General features: G+C 40.3%; 1 protein-coding gene across 1 annotated transcript in view; it reads right to left on the bottom strand.

Annotated features, from left to right (window-relative positions):
- Positions 1 to 17,590, bottom strand: part of Hecw2 (HECT, C2 and WW domain containing E3 ubiquitin protein ligase 2) — a 116,899-nt gene that overhangs the window by 56,670 nt on the left and 42,639 nt on the right. The window contains exon 10 of the mRNA XM_059278373.1: positions 475 to 558. Within this exon, the coding sequence (XP_059134356.1) occupies positions 475 to 558 (84 nt within the window). The remainder of the gene's footprint in view (positions 1 to 474; positions 559 to 17,590) is intronic.

Genomic DNA, 17,590 nt, shown 5'->3' with positions numbered 1-17,590 from the left:
CTGACCAAACTTCAGCCTTCTCATTTCCCAAAACTAAACTCTCAAAACCATAAAGTAAATAAGCTACGCCTAAGACCTAGCAAAAGGAGACAAAGCACATTTTAAGGAAAAAAAAAAAAGTGGAAAGAAAATATAGACATGACCTCTGCTCTGGGCTGAGGGGTGAGCTGCATCGATTTAGATGGCTACCTTCTGTCCCATTCAGGGAGTGGAACATTTGGTTGGTTTGTCTTTAGAACCCTTTCCTTTCCCGGTGGTGTAAAAGCCTGAGTAAGCAAGTCTCGGGGTACTAAATATAATATGAAATGAATTATTATGAAAGCTGCATCCTAAATCTTCAATGTGACAACTTCCTTAAGACTTTGAGGAGAAGGAGGCCATTTTTAGGCTATCAACACAGGTATATTATTTTCTAAAATGTTCCGCAGTATCTGACAGCAGAAGACTTCTACCTGAAGTCCCAGTGCTCCATACCTCAGTAACATGACCAGGTCTGCATCACTGGAAAGCCGCACCAATCCAGGGGTCCCTTCAGTTCGGATAAATTGTATCTTCTCCCTGTTTAGTCAAGGAAACAGGGCAAATGTATGTATCAGGCTTTGGAATGTAACTTACTAGATAACCACACTTTCTATCATGGCCGCAGCATTTTGGGTACCTATTAAATGGCACCGTGCTATGGAACCTTGGGAATACAAATCCCCAACAGACACAGTCCTTGCTTTTGAGAAGAACTTTGTGGGGCTGGAATGAGGTAGTAGAATGCATGCCTAGCATGCAGAAGGTCCTGAATTCATCCCCAGCACTACAAAGAAAAACAAACAAAAGCAACAAAACAAAACATATAATGAAAGGAGCCCGTGGGCAGCAACAACTTCTAATGTTGGGAGAAAATAATTATTTTATTGCTTCGAACACTCATTATAGACAGGCAGTACTGCTCCCAGCTAGTAAAACCAGTCCCCTTTCTGGGTTAAGGCCACCCGTGAGTTTGAATTTAGCAACAGTTTTAAAGGGTGGTTCCCTGGTCTTCAAAAAGCAACCACCCAGATTTGTCTTCTGTCGTTCCAAAGGTGCTGTGTAGGAACATCCACCTACTTTCCTGAAAATGAACTTGTAAGGTATGTGTGGCAAGCTCTTTCATACTTGAAAACAGACAGTACCCGTGCTGGTAAAGAACATGGCTATGTTAAAAATGAAAAACAGAAACACTCTTAGTTATTAAGACTTGTAAAGCAGATTGTGTGAATAATGTGCAAATGTAAACAGACCTCACACACCAGATACAATGCTGTTAGTGGGTGTGTGGATCAGTGGTGGCATGGTTGGCTGGTACATACAAGGCCTTGGGCTGGACCCTAATACAGTATGTATGCACGCGCACGCACACACGCGCACATACACACACACACACACACACACACACACACACACACACACACACGCTGCCATGATACATTATTTCTGTCATTATCCGTCATGTGATGACACTTTTGGTTGTATGAATTAAATTTTTTCTGGTTCTTTCTCTCATTTATCTCATGTTATTTCAGAGCACACCACAGTGATGTATAAGAGGGGAAAATAAAAGTATAAGCTATGGCACGAAACCATTTCATTTGGTCAAACACGGAAGCCACTCTGAGTGCTAAGGATAAGGCATTCTGAGAACTGTAGCATAAAACCGGATGCATCTCTGGTTACTCATTTAGATTTAGTTCTTATCGGTAGAGTGCCGCGTTGCTCTATTTGGTATTTTCACTGCATCTAGGTTCCTAAGATCTGAGTCGCCTTATTAAGATTCTCTACAGAGTTGAAAGCCATGAGGGGAAAGCTAAGGTTCAACTGTCCAGATGAAAAGTCCCCAAACACAAAGAAACTGACTTGCCTCCAGCCACATAGCTTAGAGGGTTAGGGAACAGGGTGCAGGCCCTGGTTTCCTCTGGATAGATCTATTTCTCATTTATTAGTACAGGAAGCGCCCAACTTTTATTGCCTTTAGAAACTTTTCTCTTCTGTCCTTTATAGTCAGCAAGAGACTATGAAGACATGAGACTTGGACTTTTTTTTTTTTTTTTTTTTTTTTTTTTTTAAGAAATATGCTTATGATGCCCAGTTCCCTGCAAAGTCACTCCACCTTGAAGATCAGAACCAGGAAGGGCAGCATCCCAAGAGTGTTAGCATCACATCTGGAAGCACATGATGGAAATCAGGGCCCATTCATTATCTGGCGAATTCTTTTATAAGAGATCTAAGAATTAGCTTTAAAAAAATCTAAATTAGAAAAAATATTATCTTGTAGAAAAATGAACAATTCCTTAACCTAAGAAGCCGAGTCCTGTGTAAGGGTGGATAACGATATGCTTTGATCGTGAAGCTATCGCTAACAAATATGCGCTTTATCTCTTCAGTCCATCATCACAAAGAAGCAAGGCAAATGGAGCAAAAACAAAGAACGGGCTGGGACTCTCCCCAACTGTTCACTGGAACCGGACAAAGCGATGATACAGATGCTGTGTTCTAGGCCGCAGCATGGCCTGCAGATATCCTGTGAATATGAGGAACATCATCTCGCTCATCTGAGTCACAAGGAAGACACGGTGAAGGGAAGAAAGGGGGCTGGCATCGGAGGCAGGATGTCAGGAGGGAAACTGCTCATCGCTTTCTACATACTAACCACTAGGCAACGAAAACAACTGGTTTTGATTTTTCAGATGAGAACATACCGAGGCAGGCTGAGACTAGTTTTCTACCAGGCCAGTATATTTGTCACAGTGACAAGCTATGGGTCATGCTTCCAGGAGAAAGCACTAGAGCACACCATCTGGTATCTACCGAATTAAGTCAGTCTCTCTCTCTCTCTCTCTCTCTCTCTCTCTCTCTCTCTCTCTCTCCTTATTTTGTTTTTTTTTTTTAAGATAGATTTTCTCTGTGTAGCCCTGGTTGTCCTGGAACTCATTTTGTAGACCACACTGTCCTCAAACTTAGTCACATGGTGATAAAGAGTCCTGACTGTCATCTACAGTATCCAAAATATGCTTCTATCATTTTCATGGTTTTGATCACCAAAAGGAGAAGACTCTGCCTCCTGAGTGCTGGGATTAAAGGTAAGAGCCAGTATTCCCAGCTCCTTAGTACTTTCTTATACTAATAGTCACACATCTTTTCTTCAAAGATTTCTCTAGCACTCAGTTTGTGCTGGGCACAGTCTTCCACAGACTTGGAATCCAATAAAGAAAATCACAAAATCCTCTGTCCAGGAGCTTTATGGTGCTATAGAAAACCAAAGGCAATTTCCAGTATTATATAAAACCATGTCAAGTGCTCTGTTCATCTAATTGAACTGTCTTAGGCCTTAGCTGGAGTCCTTTCTAAAGCCTTTTCATGTGAAAACAAAAACGAGCCTAGTTTATCGATGATTAAGAGAATAGACTAAGGGGGAGGAAGAAAGAATTCAGCAGAGTCTCAGAAATGGCACATACTTCCCAAGAATGAAGAAGGAAATGCTCCTTGGTAATCAATGATTTGCCCAATATCCTATAGACCAGTGTTCCTCAAACTGCTACCTTCATCTACTAGAAATCTGCAGACACAGTCCCAGATTCTGCAGCAAGTTTTAAGCGTCTTCTTCTTATGATGATCAAAACCACGAAGATGAGGGAAACATATTTTGGATACTATGGATGACAGGCAGGACTGTTTACCACCATGTGACTTCACGTCCCATGATGTGCAGTTGCAAGACAAGCGCTCAGCAATTAGACACGGACCCTTCAAGTGCTAGTGAGCAGGGCTGTTCGCCCTTACGCCACCAGGGCCTTGGTGTCAAGTATGACAACAGTAGCTGTTTGCTGCTCACACACGATTCTCTTACCGATTGGAAAGACAGAACTTCTCTATTGTACCATTAATTTATTATCATGAAAATGATCAAGGGAAGCTAAGTAATATGAGCTGCCACAGGCTAAAGGGAAAAATGAAGAGATGGACTTAAAAAGGAAATTATACAGTTATGCTAAATAATGCACGGACGATGGCATGTCTTAGTCTACGGAAAGCTTTGCAGTATCCTGCAAACAGAAAAGTGGTGGTGGGATTCACCCACCATGGGATACATGCCCTAACATGTTCACTATGATATTTGGGGATATTCTAAGTAAACTGGTGGGCTGACCCAGTGAGCCAGTTAATATGAGTGAGTTTTCTGTGGTGGAGGGAAGATGGCAGCTGGGAGAGTGCCATGGACGCATGGCACAGGCCATCCGAGGCCAAAGGAGGACTGAGTCAGACACTGGAGAAACACAAGACAAGTGGCTCTTTCTACTGGCAATAGTCTCTACATCAATTATTTGACTCCTGAAAAAAAACAAAACAACAACAAAAAAACAAAAAAAAAAACAAAAACAAAAACAAAAAACCCCCACCTCAGGTAAAGTATTAATTCTACTACCTTTCACCATCTGGCAAAGGTAAGTCTAGAATCTGTGTGTATCCATTGAACATGTGATAATGCTCTACCCTTGGACAATATATTAAGTGGATACTGGAAGCAGGGATACGGGACCGGAGCTTACCCGCCCTCTCCACACATCACCCTGGTAGTGCAGTACCTCCAGAAATAGCACACCTTTCAGAGGACTTACAAAAAAAGAATTAATTTACATCATATTAATTTTCTTAGTTTTAACTTAATTTATACATCTCTTGGTTTATGGTTCATAAAAATTACCATCATAGGAAATTGATAGGCATTTTATATTTAAACATATTTAAGTTTCTTCAGAATAAAAGTGGCTGCAGTCAACGTGATTGACCTACAATACTTCTTTTCCTTTTAGAAAATGAGGTTTTGACTCATATGAATTTCCATAAAGCTACTTAGTATTTGGAATTAATATAGTTTGACTATAATTAGAGGATTCTGAATATTACTTTAATATATTTATTCAAATTTATTCTGTTAATGTATAGAATTGAAAGGATCCTAAAAAACAAAAACCAAACCAAACCAAACCAAAAAACAAACAAAAAACCCTTTTGACCCACAGTAGTGCACAAGCTTTTAATCCCAGCACTCAGGAGGCAGAGGCAGACAGATCTCAAGTCCAGCCTGGTCTACAGAGCGAGTTCCAGGACAGCCAGGACTACAGAGAAAAACTCTTTCTCAAAAAAGCCAAACAACAACAACAACAACAACAAAGAAAGAAAAAAAAAAGAAAAGAAAGAAAGGATCTTATTCAATCTTAGTGGTTTATAAGGAAGATTATAAATTCCTTTTGAGATATGAGTTTCTTGAGGGCAAAGGTCCGTCCTCCTATATGCCTCTGCCTACATGCTTCACGATGTTTTATACATGGGAGAGCTCAGTAAAATACTGGGCACATGGTCAGCGAATGCCAGAATAACAGACTCCTAACAGCTACACTCCATGCTGGTAATAAAGAATATTGCTATCAATTCCTGCTGTGGCAGGAAAACAAACGCAATCAGGGGGCTGGCTTCAGATCTGAGACTAAATTGGAATCCACCTAGGACAGCGAAGAGGCAGGTATGGAAGAGATTAAAGGAAAAATGCTAAACTGCATTAATGACATGGGCAGGGAAAAGTCGCCTGTGTGTGCTGCCTCTCACACTAGTTAGTAACCACTTCCTCCCAGGGCACAGATTTGCCTCCCGAGAGCGGCTCTCTCGCAGAACGGAGGTCATCTGAGGACAACGAGCAGTGTCTTAAGACCGGAATTCCCACAGGAAACATTCTCACTGAAACCTGTCCTCTCTCTGGTCTCGCAGTTAAAGAAGGGCACGTGTTGAGGAAGGATTGGTGCAGACTCTGCATATTTGGGTTCCTGCAAAGCACACAGTAACATAGTTGCGAATACATGTGCTTTTAGAACTGCCTGAGGTGGTTGAGTTCCCTAGTGGTACATAGCCAAGAAAGGGAAATTGGCGATGGACATTGATGGCTATCACAGTCACAGGACGCTCTGCCTTGACAGATGACCCACAATAGAAAGGTTCACTTTTTCCCTACTCGCCACTCTGTAGGTTGTAGGTTTAGAATGCGACTCTTCTGGACACACAGAAATGACATGAGTTAGCCACATGTTGAGGATATCTTACAGATGGATATAAGTCATCTATAGGCCAAGGACTAAGACTTGCTTAACTGTGTTTCTTCATCTTAAAACAAGCATTTTTAGGATGCAAATACTTCGCCTGGAGCTTATTATATTGTAGGCCCTCTGTGGGAGCCCATTCTCGGGTTCCTCGTGGCTTTACCCAGCAGGTCCACATAGAGGATGATTAGACCACGGGCCTGAGTGCAGGTGTCTGAGATGGTCTGCACTTGGCTGTGCTGGGGGAGGAGGTCTTTTGCTCCACCCCTTGGCGTCTCTATAAAAACCCTGGGGCAGAGACAGTCGGGGCCCGTTGGAATAGGTTCCAGGCCCTCTCGAGGCTATCCTTTATTTTCTATCTGTCTATCTCCGCGATATTCTCCGCAATAAATCCTTCTATCTAATATTTCCTGCTGCTCGCACTCAAGAAAACTCTGGGGAACTGTGGGGGTGGTTGGGTAAACGCCCCACAGAATGGCGCCATGAACAGGGACCAAAGAAAAAAGAAAAAAGGGACTAAAGAAAAAAAGGGGGGACTAAAAAAGAAGGGGGGACTAAAGACAAATGAACAGGGACTAAAGACAAAGTAATAGGGACTAAAGATAAAGGAAAATAATAGTTTTATTACAGAGTTTTTGGCGAAAGTGCTGAGTTCAGCCCTGCCAGTGGATGAGGCATGCCGGTGTTATGGAAAATATATATTTTTTATATATATTTTTGAGAGGCAGGGGTTTTATCCTCGAGAGAAAAAAAGCGGACTGGAAGGATGTCCGATGCTGCAGCGAAATTCTCTTCTGTCAAAATTTTCTATATTCTATCCCTTTCTCAATTTCTGTGAAAAATAAGTATAAGGCATAGGGTAGTAAAATAGTGTAGGAAAAACTTAGAAGTGTAAGATTGTGTAGGAAAAAAATAAGTAAGGCAACTAGACAGAAAAACTTCAATTTTCTAACTTTGGGGGCTATAAACGCAAACTGGGGGAAAAAAAAACTTTCTTTGGGCTTTTTGGGTAGTAAAAAAGCTCTTCTTTGAGCTTATGGGGAAGAAAAAGTTTCCTATGGAAGCTTTTGACCTGGGGACAGCTGAAATGCTAAGTCCAAGCTGCAGGAGAAAGTAATTTCTCCCTGAGGCAAAAATGGGGGTGTAAGAAGTCAAAGTTTAAAGTTGGGAAGTTTTGGGAAAAGTTGGTCTTTCTTCTGGGGAAAAAAATCTTTCTCTTAAACTAAAAGCTTTTCTTGGAAAACTTGGGAACTCTCTAAAAAGCCTTAATCTTTCTCAAAAGCTCTCTTAAACTTAAAAACTAAAGCCTTTAACTTTCTCTCAGAAGGACAAAAATTAGAATCACCTGGAGATATTAGTATGGGGACCACCTGTGATTAGCTCAAAGGGAAAACAACAAACCTCTTAAGACAGCAAAACCTCTAAGTTCTCTTTCAAGCTTTAAAAATCCTCCCTGCAATGCAGGAGGCAGGGACAAGTTCCTTAAAAAACCTCTTCTAAGCTCTCTTTAAACTAGTAAAAGACAGTGGGTCAGAATACCCTGAGGGAAACGCTTGGGAGAGTGTAGGTAAAGAGCTACAGAGAGCCCAAAAGGGCAGGAAACTTTACCTGAGAAAAGCAAAAAAGTCAAGCTTCTCAGTTACAACCGAGCTGAGGCATCAAGGGTTTTGTTTCTGAGTGAGCATTTCAGAATGAAAAGGTGCTCCTAATCGTCCTTATGCAAAGATCCCCTGAAGCAATGCAAACTGTTAGCATTGTATCCTCACTTCTGACCAAAAACCCAGAGGTGACTGGCCAGCGTCTCTGAGTTGGGGTGCATTTCGGGGATACTAGGGTTCCTGCAGTTGCAAACTTCCTGGAGCACAGAGCTGAGGCAGGAAGGTGCAGGACCCAGGGGAAGATTGCTAATGAACAAACAAAACTAAAGCCAGTGAGAATGGCACAGTTGTCCACTTTCCTACAAGTCCCAGGTTGGTAGGTCCACAGCTGCAAAAAGAAATCTGAGAAAAAGCTTTCCTATCAGAGTAAGGACCTTTCTGGGAAAAGAGTAAAGCTGAACTGTGTCTGAAGCAGTCGTGCTGCTGAGTCAGAATGCTGTCTGGGGAGAGAGCCCAGCCAGGGCAGAACAGAACTATCCAGGAGTAAAGTTTTCTTTTCAGTCAGAGAAAGCACCTCTTTGAGAAAAGCTTTGTTTCAACTGACTCCCTGAGATGGAGTGTGGCCCTAAGGGGTGATTGCCTCTGGCTTAAGCTCTGTCCTTGAGCACCCAGACAAGCAAATGCAACCCACTGGGGGACTGGGCCAGGTGAATGTCTGATAAGGTAAAACACCTGTCCTAATGGGAGTTTAGAAATGGCAAAAACCTCCCTTGTTAGATTTTCAGTCTGTACGCAAACCACACAGACCCAGAAAACAAACGGACAAAAAGTCCCTACCTTCAGTAGCAGGGAAAGCCGCCACTGTAGTGTCGGAAACTGTTTCTGGGGTAGAGGGGATAAACTGAGACCAAACTGGGAACTGTCTGGGAGAAAGACTCTAAAGAAACAGAAGGGACCGATTCCTCCCCAGAAAAATATGACCTGAAAAAGCTGCTAGAATTTGAGGCAGATTCGGGGGGGAGAAAAAAAAGCCCCTACTTCCAAGGGCAGCTAGCAGAGGTACAGAGCCGCAGATACCTGAAGCTCTGCATCTGGGGAAGGAAGGAACAAGCAAAATGAGATAGATCAGTGGGAGAAAATCTCTCTGAAAGAGCTATGAAAAAACTCTGTTAATGTTTTTCACTGACTGGCTAAGACAAACACAAGCCCCGAGGAAAGTTGCTATCAGAAATTGCCCACCTCAATGCGCGCTAACGAGGCAGGTGTAGTTCTGATTTGGGGGCCAGTGTCAATTAAAGGAGAGACACCTGATAAAGCCAGCTGAGGAGAGACCAGAAACCTCCCAATGTCCCATAATTGAAAATGTAAAATGCCTGTTCAAATCTCCGTTGCAAAAGCAAAAAACTTTGTTCAAACCTCCCGGGCAAGAATTTGTAAGCAAGTCTGGTAAAAAAGAACTTAAAAGTTGACTCTCAGACCCAAAAAGAACTATGGGAAATGACTGATATAAGGGAAATGATATAAAGGACTGATTTAAGGGACTGATACTATTATGGACTGGTATAAGGGAAATGCATTCTGGGAAAGGTAGTTTTTCCGCTAAAGATGGCGACATTGCCCTGAAACACTTTTGTCAGCTCAAAAATGCGTTCATGGTAAAATTAATATACAGCTTTTAAAAGAATAAGGAGGAAAATCGTCTAAGAGTTTAAGTATCAGTTCCAATGAAAAATTGAAAGGATACGGAGCTAGGTGCTTCGCGGTTTGGGGCTCCATTGGTAAAATGTTTTATTTACTCTAATAGCTGTGCAAAGTTTTTATGGTAGCTGGATGACAGAAAGCTACCTTTAAGAGCAAACAAGCCACTTTAAAATCCTTAAGAAAGCAAGAGAAAGCAGTTTATACACTGAACGTTGTCTTAGATATGAAGAAACTTAAGTGAAATTAAAAATCATTTACCTTTTGAACAAACTGCCTGCAATGAGTAATTCCTTTGCAAATCTAATTAAGGGGATAAGAAACGGGCATTCAAAAAAAATGACTGCTTTATAGATGGGAAACAAACTTCAGAAAATCTAGCTGTCTTACAAAAGAGTTGCTTCACTGAAAGTTCCTTATAAGAAATCAATGCTAAATATTACAGCTGCTAATAACATCAGGAGTTAAAGCTAATGAAGAGAAAACACTAAATACAGTTCGGAGTAGTGCCACTTGTGGCTTTACTAGCTCCTTTAGAAAAATACTTTATATCACCTAATAGCTGTGCGGTATTTGGCAAAGACCTTACAGCAGCTAAATACGGTAATTTCACCCTCAGTGTGAAGTGAAGTTATCCTGTAGAACAAACCAAAAGTACTGTTGTAATAGAAACATTTGTCTGAATTGAAGCACTTAGGGGAACTATTATGAATTTGGGTGAAGGGACAGCCTCTAGTTAAACACCGTCTACCGCTGACAGTGCATCTCTGCTGGGTCCAGAACGGCTGAGAGAACTGGCAACTTTGGAGTGTGGCATCATCCTGGGAAGGTTACAGTCCCCTAGCAACAACTATCACAATTCTATAACAACAACACTCACTAAATCCCAGTGCTTTATAACAAAGCTGACTATAAACTCTAAACTTAAGCAATGATGTACGTACTTCCTGTCTAGTTAAGAATCTTTCTAATAGAGATAGTGATAATAATTAAGAGTAAGAAATAGAAAAAGATGAAAATAAGATATGTAAGTTTATAAAAATTCTCTTGTTAGATCTGTGTTAAAAAATCTTTAGGTGTTTGCTAAGTTAAATATATGCTAATGGTAGCCCTATATAAGTGTAAAATAGATCTATAGATCCTTTAAGAATATAAGCTTGCAAGAAGTATCTAATGTAGTCTTAAGACATGTAGTAATAAGGTTGTAATAAGTAAAGATGCTAGTTGTAAATGTAAGTTTAAATAAGTACATAAGAAGTAATAAGAAATATATTTGCTAAAGTAGTTCTATAGTTTCCTTAAGGAGTATAAATAAGTAGATGTTAATACGTTATATGTGAGTTTGTAAAATGTAGATGTTGAATGTGAGTCTAAATGCTTTGCAAGGCAAAAGGTTATATGTGAGTTTGTAAAGTGTAAATGTTAAGTGTGAGTCTATTCTTAATGTATATGGTGAAAGAACCTGAGACATACAGAAGTTAGTGTCCTAGCAGACTGCAAAGCAGGCAGTCTGAGCGGTTTTTCAAAAGCTCCAGAAGCCGCTAAGAAGCTAAGAATGGCGGACGCCAGAACTAGCACAAGGCATCCGCAGCTGAGATTCATGGAAAATCAACGCAACACAGAAAAACCTGAGCTAACATCAAAAACGGTGCGGTTTAGAATACTACTGTACCTAAAAAGGTCTGTCTGTGAGAACAAAAGTTGCAGAGAAGCTTGTTTGAACTAAAATTGTTAACGGCAAAAAGTTTTGGTTGAAAACCATCTCTTCATATTTGGAAGTGAAAGCCTGATACTAGAATTTATTTCTTGTTTGAACTTTTTGAACTTAAAATGAGATAAAACTACAAAGATTTTGGTTATGGATTTCTTCATATTTGGAAGGCTCGTACCAGAATTTATCATGTGAATTTTGGGACTTAAGAAATGAAATGAACAGTAGAGATTTCATTGCAATGGGACAATTTTGAGTTTATTCATAGTAATGACCTAGAACTGTTTGCTGGAATTGGGTTAAAAATGGAACTGTTTAAATGAAGAAATTTATTTCTACCTAGAATCAAGATGCAGTTTTGTGTATGCATATATGCTTTATTAACTGGTGATTCATGAATTGTTTTGTGGAACTGTTTATGTAAAATGGAATTACTTATGGAGCTGGTTTGTGTTACAAACGGAACTGTTTAAACAGAAGTTTGGGTTTTCTAACTAGGCTTGAGATTTTGCTTAAATTATAAAGAAAAGGGGGAGAGTTAATATTCCTTAGTCTAATTTCAAAAGTTCTTTGAGTGGATTAATGTCATATTTTGTTAGTAAGAAATGCAAATGGGGTATACTTAGAGATTGCTTTTAAAGTGTAAAGAGTTTTATTAAGAAACTGCTTTTGGATGTTTTGCTAAGTTTTCAAAGTGTTAATGGTTAGATTGAGAAGACTGCTTTTCAATATGGGTTTGTAGGAATTGTATGAGTTTCTTCTAACTAGGTTTGAGGTTTTCTTTAAAAAATTATAAAGAAAAGGAGGAGCTATGAGATTGAATTATGTTTGCAGAACCCTATTGATATTAATGCACTCTGGTTTTGTGGAGTTAAGGAAATATTTAAGTTTGATGTGAATACATCAAAGTTTTTCCTACGTTCTGTTAGCAAGAAAATTCAAATGATTGAGTTAAAGTTGTAAGACGGAGAAAATTGTTAACTATATATAGCACCATATATGCTAATTCAAATGGTTCTGTTAAGAGTTTGCTTTGAGTTGTAAGACTGAGAATTGTGGCTATGTATAGCAATGTTTATGTTAACCTGTTAATGGTAATGATGAAGCTAAGGGATTCTTTAAGTTTGTAGTCACCTTAAGAGTTTTTGGCTTAGAAAGGGCTTGAGGCAGCTAAGACTGCTGTAGTCACCTTGGACCTAATTCAAAAGAGAAATGCCATCTTTATTATCCTCTACTCCCATATTGGGAGGTATAACAGCTATGGAGATTGCTGTAAGCCATTAATAGTTATTTTTTTATATATTAAGAAAGGGGGACCTGTGGGAGCCCATTCTCGGGTTCCTCGTGGCTTTACCCAGCAGGTCCACATAGAGGATGATTAGACCACGGGCCTGAGTGCAGGTGTCTGAGATGGTCTGCACTTGGCTGTGCTGGGGGAGGAGGTCTTTTGCTCCACCCCTTGGCGTCTCTATAAAAACCCTGGGGCAGAGACAGTCGGGGCCCGTTGGAATAGGTTCCAGGCCCTCTCGAGGCTATCCTTTATTTTCTATCTGTCTATCTCCGCGATATTCTCCGCAATAAATCCTTCTATCTAATATTTCCTGCTGCTCGCACTCAAGAAAACTCTGGGGAACTGTGGGGGTGGTTGGGTAAACGCCCCACAGCCCTCCAAAGATTTTAAACTTGCAAGCCCGTTATTAGATGGGCCGCATAGATATTTATGCTTTTTTTTTCAGCAGAAGGCTTTGTTGGAAAGAGAGTCAAGCTAGGTTTCTGGAGATCTACTCTTTTCTGTGCTGATATTGGCAATCCATTCAAATCATACTGCTCATTCATTCCACAGATTTGTATTGAGGCTTTCTGTGAGGAATAGTAGATTAGACACTGACCTCTCCATAAAGTCAGAATGACGTTATGAGTATCAAACAGTTCATATGAAGGGTTTATGTTTCTCACAATTCAAAGGTGACAGGAATCATGCATCCAGTAAAACTCTATGGTCCCTCCTTCCTTCCCTCCCTTCCTCCCTCCCTCCCTCCCTCCCTCTCTCCCTCCCTTATAATGCAAGGACCAATATAACAATGCTAATGCCTTCAAAAATATTTATTTCTAGTTTTAATTACATGTATGTGTATGTGAGTGCCAGTGTTCACGGAGGCTAGGGACATTGGAACCCCTTGAGTCGGAATTACAGGTAGTTATGAGCCACCAAATGTAGGTGTTGGGAATCAAACTCAGGTCTTCTGAAAGAGTAGCAAGTACTCTTAAAACAGAATCATTTCTCTAGCCCCACAGCTTTTTATTTAGATTTCTGTTACCTATGGTCAACCATAGCTCAAAAACACTAAATGAAAAGTTCCCAGATATAAACAAATTCATGTTTTAAACAACTTTTATCATAGCATATTGTTATACTTGTCCTTCTTATTTTGGAATTGTTACATTCTTGCTGTGCCAAATTTCTAAGTCAAATTGTATCACAAGTATATATCGTGGTATATAGAGAGTTCTTTTCCATGGGAACCATCAGGCAAACGCTGGCTTCTTAGAACTTCATCTTTATAGATGATAAGAAGCTTCAGAACAACCAAACAATTTTGGACTCTGGAAAAGGAGTTTAACTATCATGTGCTAAAACATCTAGTTATAATACATCTTTCCGAAGGTATTTCATAGCTTGAACTCTAAGCTCATGATTCTAAAGAATCAATACCTATGAAAACCAGAATGTATGATGAGTTTTGTATTTCTCTGAATTATAGTACTTTGTTATGCATTTGATAAGAAGCATTTTAATCGAGAATATATTCATAAATTGAAACTATAACTATGTAAAATGTAAAAACAAGACACAGGTGTATGTCAAAAGCCTACTGCATACATATAAGTTAGCACATATATTCAAATAAGATGTGAATAGCAACTATTTCATGAAACTTTAGCCTTTAGAAATCTCTTCTGGATTTTACTCAGCTTCCCCTCTCTCTCTTTCTCTTTCTCTAAGGTTGATTTCACTGTATGTATATAAAAGACTTTAGAGATAGGAATTGGTGAAAATCATACCAGCAAGCCATCCTTCACGGAAGTTAATCATGACCTAAGAGGCCCTAGCTGCAGTTCAATTACATCTATGGAATTACATGGTTGCATTAATAGGTATGATGAGTCTCAAAGCTAGTGGCTTTGAAAATCTGGAGAAGTTAAGGATAAATTATCTTAAACTTGGTTTCTGTGACGCAATTGAGGAGAAAATGACCAACAGCTAACAGCTAACTTCATGTACAGCACATTTGCTTTGCTTACACACTACCCAGTGCTTCATGATTCTTACTCATCTGCTCTTTAAAAGTGAATGGTAGAAACCCGTATCCTTCTCTCAGAGTAATGCCTTGAAAGACTCTCAAAAGCTTCATTCAAAGTCACCTTGAATGGTAAGTAAACTGTAGAGTCAAAATTCAAAAGCAGGTCTGTCTAACCACAAATGTGAATTCTTAAGACATGTACCTAATTACTTCCCAAGAGACATAACTTCTGGTCTCCTAGTGAGAGATGAGAACCTTCTACCAAAAGTTACTAATGACCATTAATATGCGTTGTTTATAATTATTTTAGTGAGGTGCTTTTAAAAATTCAATAGTTATCCCTATATAAATGGTTGGCAGGGAAATAATAGTCCCTATCTAGATTTTCTATTATTTAAATTGAGTCCAGCAGCAAGGACCACAACATCACTACGCTCACATCTTTGCATCTAAGTGAGGAGCAAACAAGTCACAGGAGACTGGGAGGCAGAGGGAGGCAGGCCCTGGCAGGAGCAGGCCTCAGGATCAGCAGGGGCTAATTCAAGTTGCTTAGACCAAAGAGTACAGATGATAGCTGAGGTTAATATTTCCAGCTCAGTTTTTGTTGTTCGTTTGTTTTGGTCTGTTTTTCTTTTTCAAATAGAGTTTCTCTGTGTAACAGCTCTGGCTGTCCTGGAACTCACTATGTAGACCAGTCTGGCCTCGAACTCAGCGATCCTCCTGCCTCTGCCTCCTGACTGCTGGGATTAAAAGTGTGACAGCTGAGGCTAATATTTCCAGCTCAGTTTTTTTTTTTTTTTTTTTTTTTTTTTTTTTTTTTTTTTGGTTTTTCGAGACAGGGTTTCTCTGTGTAGCTTTGCGCCTCTCCTGGAACTCACTTGGTAGCCCAGGCTGGCCTCGAACTCACAGAGATCCGCCTGGCTCTGCCTCCCGAGTGCTGGGATTAAAGGCGTGCGCCACCACCGCCCGGCTCCAGCTCAGTTTTAATGTGGAAAAATTCATTTGCAATCAAGCTGGATGAGAAATAGGTTAGCAACTATGAACACGAGGATTGGTTTCACTTAAGCGAGCTTTTGGAAACTTTTGCTTTTTAAACTCTACAAATTCTATTATTTTTCTGTAGTTTCAAGGCAAATGTAATTTTAAAATATAATCACAGCCAAATTATACTACAAAAAACCCTGCAAGTTTCTCCAAAAAAGATGATAGAAAGGAACAGAAAAGGTCCACAGTTGTGTTTCAATCTTGGGTAGCGAGCAGAGGCACAGGCCTGTTCACTTCTTGTGGCTCGGAATTTCTTGGGACTTCCAAGTCATTTCTTTATTAGTAACTTAAAATACAAAATGGATATATTTACATAAAATAAAGAAAATCTCACAGACCATTCTCATGGCAATGGACTCTCCATACGAAGCCTGTGTGCGGAGAAGAGTCAGTCTGCAACCTGGTGGTGCCTGGGAAAACAGTGTTGGTAGGGATCAGACTTCCTGGCTGGGCCTAATAACCACCACAGAGGGACATTCATGGTCCTTGTTCATGACAGAGTAGTATACAAATGCCAGAACTAAAAAACTGTATGGAATTTTTATGTGTTATATTCACTCTAAGTATTATAAAAGGATGTTTGGAATGAAGATATTTATATTTTGATACTATCTTTGAGTTTTTCATTTCGGCTCTTATCTTCACATACGCTAGGATCTTGGTATGATTATTATCTTGCAATGCAAAGAAGTAGTACAGTTTAACAGTCCAATAGGGGCACTTCCCTGCAGACAGAAGTGGTAGCAAATTTGGGTGTTCATATTTTTAAAAAATTATCTTATTTTTAATTATGCATATGTATGTGGAGGTTGGGATGTGCATGTGTGAGCTCAATTTCCCAAGAAGTCAGAAGAGGGCATCAGATGCCCTGGAGCTGGAGTTACAGGTGGTTGTAAGCCACCCAACATGGGTGCTGAAACCAAACCTGGGTCCTCTGAGAGAGCAGTACATGGTCTTAATTACTGAGTCATACCCTCCTTGGGACATTCATTTTTTAACTGGAGAAATAAACTCCTCCCAGGACTAAGGATTTGGAGTGACAATTGGCACCATTCTAACCTTCTGATAGGTTAGAGAGAACCAAAGTCATCCTGGACATGGACAACCACGGAAATTCTACATGAAAGGGGAAAAATGGCATCTCAAGGGAAACCGGATCTCAATAAAGCCGAATCGATTGCTTGCTCTGCTCTGACTTAGGAGGAATCACAAACAGCACAAGCAAAGCACAAAGAAAGAGACACCCACTTCAGTCTCCCAGTGGTGTCCCTTACTCAAGGGACAAGGACGGCTTGTGCTTCTCTCCAGTGGCTGTGCTATCAATGAGGAAGAATGCATGGGAATCTATATGGTGTGGGCCATCCCTGGCCAGGCAGGAACACAGAGTTTAAAGACGCCTGTGAGTACAAGTTACCCACGGGTTCCATTCCATATGAGGTCTGGGAGTTCAAGTCTTTGTTTTCAAGATGGTGCTATTGGGAAATGCTGTGGACTTCCAGAAGATGTTTTGAGGCAGGTTCTTAAGTCATCAGGATTGTGCTCCCAGTGGGGACTGAGAGACCCTGGCTCCTAAACCTTGCTTTCAGCTCCCAGCTGTGAGGTGAGCATTTAGCTTTCTGCCATTCCCATCTGGTGACACCTACCCCCTAGTAGGACCAAAGACCAGTAGGTCCACCAGATCAAGGACTAGAAACACTACAACTGCAGTCAGCTTTTTTTCTTTATAAATCAATTATCTCGGGTATCTGGTTGTAATGACAGCTGACTAACACAATGTAGTATCAAAAATATCACTGAAATCTGAGATTAAAAACCCCAATTTAGATTCCATCCCGACATTGGTGGGAATGTTCCTTACGATGCAGTTTTTAACTGTAGGAGACAGAATGTTCTCTCAGATATGCGGACTTCTCCTTTAGGGTGTTATGATAAGCACACGGAGGAACCGAGTGATACGGAAACAGCATCATCTCATCGATTTAAGTTCCTGCTTCTTCACTGGGCTGTCATAGTTGCTGATGCTTCCCGTGGCCACAATCTGCACAGAGTCTCGACTCATAAACAGACGGAAACATCTCAAACATTATGAAATAACTTCTCCATAAGAGATTACCATGGGAG

Source organism: Peromyscus eremicus, chromosome 13, assembly GCF_949786415.1.
Source record: "Peromyscus eremicus chromosome 13, PerEre_H2_v1, whole genome shotgun sequence".
NCBI lineage: Eukaryota > Metazoa > Chordata > Mammalia > Rodentia > Cricetidae > Peromyscus > Peromyscus eremicus.
Note: the sequence above shows the minus strand (reverse complement) of the source record. Positions and strands in the feature narration are given on the sequence as shown.